The sequence below is a fragment of the Chiloscyllium plagiosum genome, chromosome 4 (assembly GCF_004010195.1).
Source record: "Chiloscyllium plagiosum isolate BGI_BamShark_2017 chromosome 4, ASM401019v2, whole genome shotgun sequence".
Taxonomy (NCBI): Eukaryota; Metazoa; Chordata; class Chondrichthyes; order Orectolobiformes; family Hemiscylliidae; genus Chiloscyllium; species Chiloscyllium plagiosum.
Window position 1 is genome coordinate 47658107 of NC_057713.1, and position 15716 is coordinate 47673822.

Genomic DNA, 15716 nt, shown 5'->3' on the forward strand with positions numbered 1-15716 from the left:
GGGGCTAACACCTTCAACACATTGTCTAGCTATCACCATTGTTAACAGCTAAACCGAGAATGCAACTTTTAAAAAAAGTGTTTTGTGATTTACACATGAAAGAAGTGAAACTGTCACTGTATTCTAACAGATGAAAGGCTTAACAGACAATCAATTCTTCAATGTATAATTTCAGTTACATCACACTGCAAATTTTTGCTATAAATTCTGTGTTACGATCGAGCCCTCCACAATCACCTGATGAAGGAGCTTCGCTCCGAAAGCTCGTGTGCTTCCAATTAAACCTGTGGGACTATAACCTGGTGTTGTGTGATTTTTAACTTTCAACAGACTTAGTTATTAAAACTAAATCTTTTGTACAACCATCACATTACTTAGGCATATAAGTGTCGGGGCTAATGTTAAGTTACAACAGAGGAGCATTCTTCAAGTAGAGTACAGTATCGAGCTTCTGATTCAAGGTAAGATGGAGTATGAGCTTTCTATGCCATCCTGATTCATGCAATGATATTGTGGTGATATCATGAGCATGTCTCTGCAAATATAGAGTCATAGAGATGTACAGCATGGAAACAGACCCTTCGGTCCAACTCGTCCATGCTGACCAGATATCCCAACCCAACCTAGTCCCACCTGCCAGTACCCAGCCCATATCCCTCCAAACCCTTCCTATTCATATATTAATCCAGATGCCTTTTAAATGTTGCAATTGTACTAGCCTCCACCACTTCCTCTGGCAGCTCATTCCATACATGCATCACAAATATGTTGACATACTGACTGTGAACCCGAAAAAATCATACCCACGATAAACCAAAGATCCAAGCTGGTAATGCTGGATTAGGCAAAGTTATGCTTGTCATACGTTAAAAATAACACAAACCAGGTTAGAGTCCAACAGGTTTATTTGAAGGCACAAGCTTTCGGAGCACTGCTCCTTTGTCAGGTAGCTAATGGGGCAGCATACACAGGACACGGAACTTATAAGTAAAAGATCAAAGTGTCATATAACTACTGTATTCTGATGTATTAGACAAACCTAGATGGCTGTTCAGTCTTTAACCACTTAGAATAGGAATGCAAGTTTTGATTGATTAATATGTAAGTTCCAGAATTTCTTTCAAATCACAGCCCTGAGATAACTTAAGGTTTTATCAGTATATAAAAAAAGTGATATCTCAGCTCAGACAATGCATTAAAGGTTTGAGGTTAGAGTCTGTCTGTATCCCAAACTGGAGTCAGACTAGTTTTATTTCCAAAGTAGGAATTTACAAAATGTCATTTTGACTGACTGTCTACAGACTGTGTGCTTTTTTAACAAAATAGAATGTATCTGCAAATATGTGTGTGAGAGAGTGGGGTGGGGGTGGGGTTGGAGGGGGAGTGTGTATGTTGATAATGTGGAGTGTGAGTGTGTGTGTGTGGGAGAGTGTGTGTGTGCAAGTGCGCACATGAAAGTATCTGTGTGCGCACTTGATAGAATATGTGCATGAGTGTGACGGTATATAAGCCTGCGAGATGGTGTGCACATGAATATGAGTGTGTGTGAGAGAGGGAGAGCATGTGTATGAGAGAGGGTCAGTGTGAGTGTGAGAGTTGTTTGTGTGTGAGTGTGTGCGCATGTATGTGTGTTTGTGTGTGAGTGTGAGAGTGCATAGTGTGGTGGGGGTCATGTGTAGCGTGACATGAACCCAACATACCAGTTGAGGTCATCCTCACGGATACTGAACTTGGCTATTAGCCTCTGCTTGGCCAGTCTGCGTTGTTGTGTATCCCCAAGTCTGCTTTGGAGGACATTCATCCAATCCGAATGTCCTTGACCACTGAAGCGTTCCCCTCCTGGGAGGGTACATCTCTGTCTGGCATTTGTTGTGCAGTGTCCAGTCACCCTTTGATGTAGTGTCTGTATGGTTTCGCCAATATGCCACACCTTGGGACATCCTTGTCTGCCGCGTATGAGATAGGCAACATTGGCCAAGTCACGAATACCTGCCGCACACATGCTGGGTGGTGTCCCCATGTGAAATGGTCATCTCTATGTCGATGGTCTGACACATCTTGCAGTGGTTGCCAGGACAGGGTTGTATGGTTTTGTGGTCGATGTTGTCCTGAAGGTTGGGCAGAATTTGTTGCAAACAATGGTATGGTTAAGGTTTGGTGGTTGTTTAAAGGCAAGAATTGGTGGTGTAGGGAAGATTTGGGTGAGCTGCTCATGGATAATGTGTTTCATGCTGTGAAGAGTATGGCGTAGTTTCTCCACTCCCAGGAAATACTTTTTTAATATACTTTTTTCTACAATGATAAAACCTTACATTATGTTGGGCTATGACTTGAAAGAAATTCTACGATTTACATATTAACCAATCGAAATCTGCATCCCCATTCGAAGTGATTAATGACTTAACAGCCATCTCGGTTTGTCTAATACATCAAATCAGTTGCATGACACTTTGGTCTTTTACATATAAATTCTGTGTACTATGTATCCTGCTCCATCCTGATGAAGGAGCAGTGCTCCAAAAACTTGTACTTTCAAATAAACCTGCTGCACTATAACCTGGTGTCCAGTCATTTTTAACTTTTTCCATTCCAGTCCAACACCGGCACTGCCACAACTTGTCATATGATCACACCAACTATAGTTAGGAGTGGAGTTAGGCCACATTAGAGCATGAAGTCATGAGCAAGCCTGCAGTGATGGATTCAACATGTTCTCAGCCAAGGTTTGAATGTGTACATACCAAGATAATTCTTTATTGCACAGGAAGCCATCCTATTTCATCAAAAATGCCCAGCTCATTCTTGAATGTTTAAGATGATTTGTACAATGGGAGAAAGCAAAGCAAGGAACGTCTCACTGCCACGGTCCATGCTGACATGAATGGCACCAAAAAAATGCTACATTTTGTAATAGAAAAGTCCACAAAGATACATGATGTTGCTGCTATAAAGAGATTACCCACACAGTAAGAGACCAACAAAACTGCCCAGAAGACCTCAATGACCTACTAAGGATTGAGAAAATGGACAAAACATTTTAGTTAAGGAACATGAATATATCACCGGGATGCCACTAAAGCACCTGACTAATTTGCACCCTCTCATCCGCCCATTCCCCAGCAGAAACCACAAAGGCCGTAGAGATGCTCCAGGAATTCACACTGTAAAAATAATTTATTTTGTATAGACACCATTGTGGCCAAAATATTGAATAATTTTAAGGAAGTGGACAAATTTAGCACTTGGGGCTAAAAGAATCAAAGGATATGGAGGATGAACAGGGACAGGTTATTGAGATGGATGATCAGCCATAATCATCTGAATGGTGGTGCAGGTTCCAAAGGCAGAATGGCCAACTCCTGCTCTTATTTTTTATGTTTTTATGAACAATAGGTCAGAAGGCAGTTAATAACATTTTTAAGAATATTGATCAACAGTTGTCTATCCTTTTGATAGACTCTGAATAAGGACACTGCCTTACATATTTAAATCAGGACCCAATGGTAGGGTCCTGGAACAACTTTCCATTACCAAATGAGGTATACTTGGGCCTTGAAGAACCAAGGTAGATCTTTTCAAAGGAACTACTAGAAGCCATTCTGGAAGTATTGCAATAATTTTCCAAATGATTTTTATAGAGTCAGCAATAACATTCTTTCTATAAGATTTGAGAGCGTGGTGCTGGAAAAGCACAGCAGGTCAGGCAGCATCAGAGGAGTAGGAGAATCGATGTTTTGGGCAAAAGCCCTTCATCTTTTTCTATCAGCCCCATTGCCTATTCTTGCTTTTTTTTCTCTCTCGCACCTTGAAAATTCAATCCCTTTAAATAAAGATATCTGGTGTGATTCCAAGGCAAGTAAAATTATAACATTTAAAAGACATGAATGGGAAAGGTTTAGCTGGACAAGGACCACATGCAGGCAAATGGGACTAGTTTCAGTTTAGGAAATCTGATGGCAGGTATGAGTTGCACCGAAGGGTCTGTTTCCATACTGTACGTCTCTATGACTTTACGTAACCCTCTCTTTTCCTGCTTTAAAAGCCATCTGTAGGCAGAAAACAATGCCAGCTTTCAATGACATTCAAATGATAATTTTCTTGGCATGTTATCAGACCTCTTGATAGCGCAGATTTGCATTGTCCACTTGATGACATTATCAAATGAGAGTCTGATCCACTGGAAATATAAAAACCAAAACTAAAAATGCCAACCCTTTATGTCATACATCTTTCTCAAAAGTGATTCCTGACAATTACTCATGAAGCCAATTTTTAAAATCAAAATTAATTTCAGTATATCCTGCTGTTATGAACAGTAACTGGAAACAGTTATAATTATAACATGAATAAGTACTTGGTTGAATATGCAAAATTCTCATTATGAAATAGGATAGGTGCAAAATATTTGATTAAACAAGCTTAACAGCTATTAAAAAATTGATCTATTTAACGTACTTTAATCCATGTCTCTTTTTGAAGGAAGTTAACATGTAGCAGCAGGGCCATTAAACCGATTGAAAATTCAATGTAGTTCAGCGTGTCTGAAGCACTAAGCCAAAATACTTCAAAGGCTGAATTGGTAACATATTATAAATATGACATTACAATATATATTGAAAAGTTACTAAAATCTACCATTCACCTTGACTTAATCTTAGCCAGAAAATTGCCTGCAGTGGATTCTTGTCTTGCTGCTGCAACAGTATCTCTGAGGTTCTCTACAAATACATTATTTGTTTCCACCTAGACTCATTGATATGAAGTCCTCCAAAAACAGTGTCACTTTTAGCATATACACAAACATTATCTAGCTCTGCCTGACCTTAACCTTTTTTGACCCCTCTATTACCTTTAAACAATCTGACTGCCTGTTCCACAATCAGTATTGGATGAGCAGAAATTTCCTCCAATTAAAATGTTGGGAAAACAGAAGCCATTGACTTCAGTACCTCTTGTAATAATGTTCTCCTTTACCAATCCTATCCCTCTCACAGGCAACTGGTCAAACTTGATCTAGATTCTTTACAACCTTATATTCTATCATAACTGACGATGAGCTTCTGACCACATATCCACACCATTGTTAAGACTGCCTAATTCCAGTTCCATAGCATTGCCAAAGTCCATCCTTTCTTGAGCATATCCGCTGTTGAAACCCTCTGTTTGTTACCACCTGATTTGATTATTCCTGTCTGGACTTCCATATTTCACCATCCACAAACAGGTGGAAATTCAAAACTTTGCTGTCCTTGTCCTTATACTCACCAAGTTCTACTCAACCATCTTCCCACTTCTTCCAAAATGACAACAGTTTCCAGTTAAGCAGCAATTCAATTTTATAGTTCTTATCCTTGTTATAAATCTCTTCATTCCTTTCCTACCTCTAATCTCCTTGAGCACCCCTCCCCTCCAACATTTCTGTGCTTTGTCAATTTCAGACTTCCCCAATTTTAATTGCTCCACCATGGATGGCTGTTCCCTCAGCTGTCAACACCACAAGTTCTCGACTTCCCATCCTAAATGTTTTTCCCACTCCCCATATCTCTTTCCTTCTTTAAGATATTACTTATAACCTCTTTTGATTTTTTTATAATTTGGTTGAATATCTCATTAGGTGGTCCATTGTCACACTTTGTTTTTTAAATGCTTCTGCAAATCACCTTGAGATATTTTCCTTTGTTAAAGATGCCATATAATTGCAATTTCATATTCAAATTTTGTTTTTCAAAGTTACTTTTATGGTTATTCGCACTTAACAACAATCAGGTAGTAAACCAACCTTTCTATGCGTGTCAATTACTGTGTATCCTCCATGTCTGATACATGATTCTCATTCTGAAAGTAACAGAATAAACAGAATTCATTAGACAGAAGAAGAAGATAAACAGAAGGATTATTTGTAACAGGGAAGGCAAATTTATTTAACAAGTGTTCAAACACCTTAACTTTTTAGTCTGGTTACAAAATACCACAATTTTCTTTTGATGTTTTAATTGCTATTTAAGCAATTCATTGCAATAACAGAGAAATGAGTGGAAGAAAAAAGAGCAAATCTGACAGGGACATAGAACTCAATTATTAACCACGGGTGAAATGACCAAGTATTGCGTTGCTTTTATTGCTTTGAGGATCAGATTTCAACTGCTTGATGGTGAAAAGTCCAGCATTTTTCCATCTTTATGTTATGTACAATGACATTTTGAAAGTTCCAAGAACATAATCAAATTATCTCAGTAGGCGCTTATAAACAGAGGAAAATATTTTTATAACAACCCTGTTGTATAATGGTTTCATCATTGAAAATATTTTTGTCTCTCATTCTTCACTATACTAATAATTACTACTTGCCAAAAGTTTATAGCACAAATCTTTGTCTTAGCCAAGGGGTTGTGGTAAAATTAATTCAGAAGTTCTATTTCTGTGTGATATTATGTCATTATAATAATCCATTACTTTTAATTAATCTTTAGAAATACATTGTTCTTTCTATACTGTAGTCCATTTTCAAAATTGTAAATTAAGTGGAATATTAAATAATTTCCAAATGTTATAATTTCAGACCATATATTTAAAACCTGCTCATGTATGCCAAGTTCAATACAGTGGTAAAACAGATTATTTAATTTAATATGCTGTGCACGAATACTGCATCTGTTGGTTTCATACCAGCTCTGAGAGAAGAGCTGTCATTATAGCTATACTACCTAATTAGAGAAAGTGGAGATCTACGCTTATGCACTTAAAAACATTCACCAAGCCCCTTTCACTGGCCTCTAAATGCTGGTAGCACTTTCAATGCTACAAGTAAACAATGCAAAGCGAAAAGCAATCCAGTAGATCAATATTCCTTTTTGGTGACTATTAAGTTTGAAAAGTTGGCTTCATTCCACCTTCCACATTTCCAGATGGTCCCATGTCCAATAAAAACAGTTTTTGAAAGAAGGGTGCATGGAGAGGCTGTGACAGACAGCTGCTGTTGAAGCCTCCTTACTTTGATTTTGTCGTCCTCTTTCCTCTCTCCCCTGATCGGTTAGATTGATTGTACAGGGAGTGCAAGTTTTCATTTCTCATGTGTGCCAAAGAAACTGCTCTATTTATTTTATACTCAACTGAAAGAAACTCTTAAAGCATCATGGGAATACAAAATTCTAACTTAACTTTGTACAAAATATTAAACTTTTGTATTGATTTTACAGGAGTAACTTACTGTAGCTCCAGCTCTTTTGGCTGTCTTTGAACTTCCTAAGACAATGGTAATACTTAAAACAATAAAAAGGTTCTTACCATCTAACCACTCAAACTTATTTTGTTCAACATAGGTAACGTAATACAATTGCCACAGTGATGCACTGACAATCATATGTGCCTTCTGCTTCATATTCATATAAAGAGTGGTGACATCAGATTTGTAAATGGAATAATCTAGGAAGTAATCATATGGTCTTGCATGATGATTCATATCACATTGTTTGTTAACTCATGTAGATCATACCATCTCATTGCTGCCATCCTCGTCATAATCTTCCTCTACCCCATCAGTCATCTCTTCTCCATCTCCATCAACATCAGGGCCCCCTTCCACTTGTTCCTCTGTGGAAGTTTCTGCATTTTCTGATATGGATTCCTCATGTGCAGACTCTGAATTTTCTTCAAGCTGCTTCTTCTGTGACTCTATGGAAAAGGCACAGTATGATCACCTCTTTTACCTTTCAAATTCAATTTCAATACCTTTCCAAATCTTGATGCATTGATATCTAAGATTGACAACAAATAATCAGGATTGCATCAGTATTAAAAAGTATTCATAGTAGAAATAGGCCAGTTACCTAAATGGTCTGTGCCTGTGTTTAAGCTATACATCACCCCCCCCCCCCACTTAACTTCATGCAATATTATCAGTATGTCCTTCTGTTTCTTTCTCTATCAGGTACTAGTTTTAGCTTCCCCTTGAATGCTTCAATGCTATCTGCCTCATCTCTTTCACATGTTACTGAATTCCAGAGTCAAAATTATTCCATCTTCTACTGACAAAGAAACAAAGCTGATGTCTAATTCTTTCTCTGGTTTATTTCATAGGGAAACTGTGTAGATATGCATTATATCTGCAGTGGTTTTCCATTCTAATATGGCAACAATCTGCAGAATATATTAAAAAGATTTTGATTCAGAGAAGTTGTTACATTGCTTTAATATTGATTGTTAGGAAGAACTTCCGAGAACCTTTTGTGGGAGGCAAACATGAAGACTTTTTAAACTAGGTGATTGTAAGATAATTAAATTCAATTGACAGAACATGTGAACATTTAAATTGATTGAGCAGATGTTTATATACCAGTTGGAGTAACAATGAGCAGCAATAATTCAACAAATGTGATAACATTACAGTAAATTGTACTTGGGTTGTAGTTCTTCATATAACTTCAGAGATGCAAATATAATCGATCTGAGTCTTGGAAGCAACAAGACAAAGGGGTGGACTTAATGCAGCCTCTTGCAGGTTGAGTCATGGAAGACAGTCTCACTGACTCCTGGCAGCAGCAACACCTCCCCTGATTAAGTTGGATGGTGGAAGTGGCTGATGTGGGATGTCTGACCACTGTTTGTTGGATGCTAATCAGCCTCATGAGGCAAGTCTTCTTGTCATTCCAGCATCCTTTTTGGATGGGGATGGGGGGATCATTATTGCTCATTATCAGGCACTGACTGCATAGTGTGGGGAGGCAGTGATAATGTCATTAGGCTAGTAATCCAGAACACCAGGGTAATGCTCTAGAGACACGACTTCAAATCCTGCTATGGCATGTGGTAAAACTTGAATTGGCATGGACCAGTTTGGGCCGAAAGGCCTGTCTCCATGCTGTGGGACTTTATGAATTCAACAATACAAAAAGTCTGGAATTAGAGGCTGGTTTAATGGTGACCATTTTCAATTGTGTAAAAACACAACTGGCTCACTTTAGGGAAGTGTCCTTATTTGTTATCAATTATCCTTATTTGGTCTGATCTAATGTTGTCTTAACTGTCCTCTAAAATAGCCCTGGCAAGTAACTCAGATCGTGGGGCATTTAGGGAAGGACATTCCTACCCCAGGCATGTCCATCCCATGAATGAAGAGACAGATATTGAGGCTCCTGCATCAGGGAAGGAGGGATCATTGAAAGTGAGTCAATGCCCTTTCTCCAGTGATCTCTCCTCCGACCGTCGATCTGTCCTCATTCAATACTAACCTGGGATCCTGAGATTCTGCTGGGTGCATTGTTGGCACCTACCACCACTCCCACTGGCACACATGAGCAAAGGAAGGCTGCCAGCCTCTGGGAAAGCATTTTGCCATCAGGGCCCTGAATCCCTGGGATGGCCTGAAGGTGTCCATTAAAATGCCTACTGGTTATGTCAATCTTGCTGCACCTCTCAATGATTGATCTGAAAGAATTCAATGCTGTTTTTCAAACTGATGTGTAAGAAACCCATTAGCCAGACTACATTTAGCCTAATAATCAGAAAAGTGACAAACAATTCTGACAGATGCCCTTGCATAACACCCTAATTACTATTAATCTAAAATGAAAATTTCCTAGTTGATTGCTTATAATAGATCATTCTAAGTCTGGAACATGTTGATTGCTCAAAATCTATTCATAATATGAGTATATTAAATTGACTATATTATCCTAATTTATTATCTTCCTTTTTCTATAAACAATTATACTTCCATCTATGCTGTTGTGACTTAGATAATATATAGGTTGAGTTGGAGATGTCTACAATTGTCTGACATAAGGATGATTTTACAGCTTGATAAATTAGAAAGGAGCTGAATGTAATCAGTTGGATGTTAAGTCTGAACAAAACCTTGAGGTTATTCAGTTGTGCTCTTTGGCCTCATCACAATCATTTTAATCCTAGCAGATAAAGTAATCTACTTCAAAGGCCAGAGGAAGAAACTTTTGTTTTATGTCCAAATTTTATGTCATATGCAGAGTTCAAAACATGTTTCAGCCCCACTGCCTGCTTATGTAGAGAGTCTAAAGTTGTTCTGGAGGCTTTTTTTCATTGTTAAGGTGGACTCCTGGGATTATGGTACTTGGAGTTTGATATATGTTTGGCAGATGCAACAGAAGCAGCTTATGCATAGGCAGCTTGACAGATGGTGCAGTACTTAAGCTCTTTCTCTGTCTTCATCGTGCCTCGGAGCTTAAAGACTGGATAGGGATTATAGAAATATGATCTGTCTTTGGTGATAGGAAAACATAAGCTGATGTGTTATGGCTAAACAAGGAATTAGAAGGATGAACTGCAGAGTCATCATTCAGCTCATTTGTTACTCATAAATTTGCCTCTGTACTCACTACTGGCATCCATTAATAATTAAAAATATACAGACAGTCATTGTTAAGCCTTGAAGTAAATGAAACTAGAGGATGTAAAATTAGGAATTTCATCAGAATTTGGAAGCATTTGCAAAAACAATATCCTAGTGTCTGATAGTTCAGGCAAAATGAAACCAGTTTCCTTGGTGAGCTAATGCAATTTATAATGACTTAAAACATTATTCTGATCAATCACATACACGTGGCTGTGCATCTTACACACTGAAAGGAACTAAAGATGCATGCTTTAAAAAAAAGGCGAATGTAATATATTTAGTGATGATCCAGAGTTTCAGTAAGCAGTACATGCACCTATCATTCTCACACAACATTAGGAATTCAATTTTAAAGAGTAGCAGGTATATTTGAACATTAGCTAGAATTGTTATTATTTTGCAACAATTTTATTCAGAAATAGACATTCTATTTTGCAAGTTAAATCATTGTTTTTTAGATATGATATCAAATTGAGGCCCTGTCCATCCTCACAGGTGGGCATCAAATTCCCATGATGCAATTCAAAGAGGAGCAAGAAAGGCCTCTTTGATGTCCTGGCCAATATTTATCTCTTAACCAAAACCACTAAAAGAACAGATTATCTTACTACTGTTGGTGGGATCTTGCTTTCCCTAAATTATCTATCATGTTTCCAACAATTACACGAGTCAACATATATTAAATAGTAAGATGATCTATTCTTTGACTGGAAAATGTTTCGGATAGTTCTGACATTGTTAAATGTGCTATGCAAATGCACACTTTCTTTTCCTCTGGGCTCAAATATCCATGGCAGAGGGTAAAGGAACTAGGCCAGTACCAAGTTATTTTAGGTCCTGTCAGCAGTTTTCAGTGATGTCTTTCTTGATGTTTAAGCTAGGCCAAAATAGACAAGGTCAAATGGGGCTGTGTCAAGTAGTTATCAATTTGTCAAGTAAAGGATAGCTTTGATCCCAACTTACTTTGCCAAGGCAAAAGTTTTCAACATCTTTACCATATTTTCTCTTAACCCCCTCTGCTCTTTTGAAAAATAAACTTCTGTTCACAGTTAATATTTGATTAGCCTCTAATCAAAGTTGATCATCTCTAATATCACTTTATTAACTCTTTACAGGACTCTGAAATCCTTCCTAATGCAAGATATCCAAAAATAGACATGCTGTGTTCAGATAAGTAAGTCATTCAATAACCATCCTCTCAATTTGGGGTTGTCAACCCTCCAGGATTAGCCTAACGTCTCTAGGACCTAAGGATTAATCTTCAAGAAACTTTATGATAACCCTGGAATAAAATCATCAGTCATTAAAAGACTCTTTTTTGCACTTTTTTCTCATAACTGTGTACTGCTCAGAAAATATTGAAGATGAGCAAAATGGTTATTTAACTGAGATTCTCGAATTGGCCCAATACAATAGATTTCCATTGCGCAAAAGATAATGGCATGCCATTAGGATGGACATGTTGGGTGACAAAATGCAGAACTGTGGGGTGGAATATTTGGAGGCAGGAATTCATGAGATGTAACTTCTAGAAATACCTTTAACTACTGTGGGAACTCTGATAGATATATGGCCAATCTAGTAGACAAAACCTTCAGCCCATCATTGTGCAATGCATTACATCAATTCTCCAGCCTGATTTTCCAATTTCCTGTTCGATTGAAGTCTTGTTCAAACAGTTTTGCAATTGCCAATTGATAAACTATTGCTTCCAAATTTAGTACTTGCTGACTTTATAATTCCAAATGCTCTTAACTAAGTTAGGTATGAGTATGCTTGATACTATCAGATTTAAACAGGTAATTGCTACAACCAAATGGCATGATAGAAGAGACTTCATCATATTTGCATACATTAATTTGAATTCCTCCCCCCCCCCCAAAATACTGTTACTTTTGCTTAATGCTAATCTGCTTTTCGTTTAGACTTTCAGAGCAGAATGACTTAGTAATGGAAAGCAACAGACTGACTCCAAAAGCTGTGAGATGAATTAAGAAAAGATGGAAAAATGAAATAATTCTCTGGCCAAGTAGAACAAAACTTATGAATGAGCACCCGGTACTTGTTACAGAAATGTGGCTTAGTGACAATGTTTCACAACAAAGTGCTAAGTGCTAAGATCTAATTTTGAACAAGCTAATATTACCCTATTCAACAAAGGTAATCTTGAACAAAAGAAGCCAATGGAATTTTATAGGCCTTATGACTTTAAAATGCTTGAACTTTTCACATTGTCGTTCATCATAACTTGACAATTGTCCATCTTGATTGTCTTTGAGAGTCTTGATTGTGAGAATGACCAGGCAGACAGAAAGCAACAATCAGAAATAAATATACTTCAGTGTATGGACCTGATCTTAGTTGTAACATTTTGCTAGATTACCTTTGAGAATGAAAGGATCCCAAAAAAATTTTCAATACTTAAGTGGGAGATGTTTGTAAGACGCTTAACATCAATCTATTTATTTAGTGTCATTAACATAATATGTAAAAGTGCTTCACAGCATTATTATAAAACAAAATATAATAACAAACCACATAAGATGATATTAGGACATATGACTACTTTTGGTGAACAAAGTAAGTTTTCAAGAAGCAAAAGGCGATAGGAATGGTATTCCATAGTTTGGGGCGAAAGCAACTGGAAGGATGGCCAACAATGGTTCAGCTATGCTAATTAGAAGTCCATAAGAGGTCAGAATTAGAGAAGTGCAGATATCTGGAAGGGCTGAGAGGCTGGAGGGAAGTACAGACATGGGGATGGACAAGATAATGAAAGGACTTCAAAACAAGGATGACAGTTTTAAATCAAGACTTTGTTTGACTGTGAGCCAATGTTCAAGCACAGGAATAGTAGGGGAATTGAATTTGCTGAGCTAAGGTGGATGCAGCAGTGTTTAAGGTTCCTTAAGTTTACAGAAGATTAGAAAATAATCTTAAATCAGAAGTATATTGGTCAACCCTAGAGGTAACCAGGGCCTGGATTAGATTTTCAGTTGCAGGTGAATTGAGATAGGTGTGCAGTTGAGCGATCTGAAAGGGTTAGAAAAAGCAGTCACAATGATACCATGAAATTGAGGTCAGAAATTCAACTCAAGGTGAAATCTGTGATCAAAGTTATGAGATGACTTGTCAAATCTCAACTACTGCCAGGAATAGACATAGACTCAGTTGTTAGAGGAGACAGTTTGGACAGTTTCAGTCTCCTTAATAATTAATGTGAGAAAAGCTCTACTGATCCTGAACTAGTTTTTGGATAAGCAATGTAAATTTACCAACAGTTTTAACCCAAAATATGAAAACAAAACAAGAACATTATTGTAGTTGCATATGGAATTCTCTTGATAGACTAATATTCAGTGAAAGAAAGGTGAAGCATGAAAATTGACAGACCAATGCAATCATTGGTTACGTTAAGAGAGTCTTAATTCTGGCCATTTATTGAGTGGGGATTTTAGGTTGGATGCACGGTGGAAATAGGGCAGTTGTGACATTAAAACCGATAGAAGAAATAGAATGGGCATAGCCAAAATGTAGCAGCCATGCACATTTTGATTTTTCTGTCTCAGATCCTACATACCACTGGCCAGTCTATAATACCTCCTGAAATCAGGCAGGCGCCTCACCATTATATTTTAATGGGAGATTGTGGCATAGTAGTGATGTTGTTGGATCAAAAATAAAGGCCCAGGCTAATGCTCTAGGGGCAAATCCCACCTCAGCAGAAAGAAGAATTTAAATACAATTAACTGTTTCTTGGCCTCAGAATTACTAATTCAGTGACTGGGAGAACAATGAGCATGTTTGAGTACTGCACCTTAAGAAGGATATATTGGCCTAGGAAGGAGTTGAGAGTGTGGTGCTGGAAAAGCACAACAGGTCAGGCAGCATGTGAGGAGCAGAAGAATCGATGTTTCAGGCAAAAGCCCTTCATCTGGAACAATGCTTGTGGGCCGAGGGTGTGGGGCTGGGGAAAGCTAGCTGAAAGTGCGATAGGTAGGTGGAGGTGGGGGTAATGGTGATAGGTCAGAGAGGAGAGTGGAGCAGAGAGGTGGGAAGGAAGATGGACAGGTAGGACAGATCATGAGGATGGTGCTGAGCTGGAAGGTTGGAACTGGGATAAGAGGGGGGGAGAGGAAATGAGGAAACTGGTGAAATCCACATTGATGCTGTGGAGATGGAGGGTCCCGAGGTGCAAGATGAGGCATTCTTCCTCCAGGCTTTGGGTGGTTAGGGAGTGATGATGGAGGAGGCCCAATCCTTGGAGGAGTGGGAAGGGGAGTTGAAGTGTTTGGCCACGGGGTGGTGGGTTGGTTGGCGTGGGTGTTCCGGAGATGTTCTCTGAAGCGCTCTGTGAGTAGGTGTCCTGTCTCCCCATTGCAGAGACAGCATTGAGAGCAACAGATACAGTAAATGACATGTATGGAAGTGCAGGTAAAACGTTGATGGATGTGGAAGCTCCTTTGGGGCCTTGGATGGATGTGAGTGGGGAGGTGTGGGCTTTGGCCTAGGAAGGAGCACAGTGCAGGTTTCTAAGTATAATAGCTGGACTTCAGAAGTTAATAATAAGGTGAAATTAAACAAATTAATAATAAAAACTGAAAGAACTGCGGATACTGTAAATCAGAAACAAAAACAGATATAGCTGGAAAAGCTCAACAGGTCTGAAAGCATCTGTGAAAAGAAATCAAAGTGAACGTTTTGGGTCCGGTGATCCTTCGTCAGAAACTTCTCAGTTCTTTCTCACCTCTACTACCATTCTAGAACCTGGGGGCATAGTCGAGAATGAGGGCAAGACCAGGGAGCACTACTACACAGAAATGGTAGTAGAGGTTTAGAACTGTCTCCTACAAATGGCAGTGGATGCTATATCAGTGAATGTTAATTTTAAATCTGAGATAGATAATTTTTTTATTGAGCAAAGGTATTATAGACATGGGCCAAAGGCAGGAAAATATAGTTAGGCCGTAGGTCAACCATGCTCTCATTGAAAGGGGGAACAGGTTCGAGGGGTTGAATGGTCTACTCCTGTTACTATGTTCCTATCATCACACTACCACCTTCTCCCTGAGATGTGAAACAGCAAAGCTCTCAAAATACAGGCATTTTTATGAGGAGACAGGAGAAGTAAATGAATATTAAGGATAATTTTCACTTCAGGCTTCTTCCCCTTTGTAGTCATTCACTTCCCCATCCTGATCTACCTTCCTGCCAACTCATCAGTTCTGAGGAGGCCCAAAAGGTTGCCTGTTTAACTTGTCTACAGCATGTCAATCAGACATAATTCCTGAAACTGACTGAATATTATACCACAGGAACAAATGAGTGATCCTTTGCTGCTCTTCCATTT

At 38.5% G+C, this 15716-nt stretch overlaps 1 protein-coding gene across 6 annotated transcripts in view; it reads right to left on the bottom strand.

Annotated features, from left to right (window-relative positions):
* LOC122549028 (RNA-binding Raly-like protein) overlaps nucleotides 1-15716 on the bottom strand; it is a 634594-nt gene that overhangs the window by 101399 nt on the left and 517479 nt on the right. For all 6 annotated transcript variants that reach the window (XM_043688161.1, XM_043688162.1, XM_043688165.1 and 3 more), the window contains 2 exons: nucleotides 7493-7671; nucleotides 5780-5835 (listed from right to left, as the gene is read on the bottom strand). In XM_043688161.1, coding sequence (XP_043544096.1) covers nucleotides 5797-5835; nucleotides 7493-7671 — 218 coding nt within the window. In that variant the 3' untranslated portion in view covers nucleotides 5780-5796. The remainder of the gene's footprint in view (nucleotides 1-5779; nucleotides 5836-7492; nucleotides 7672-15716) is intronic.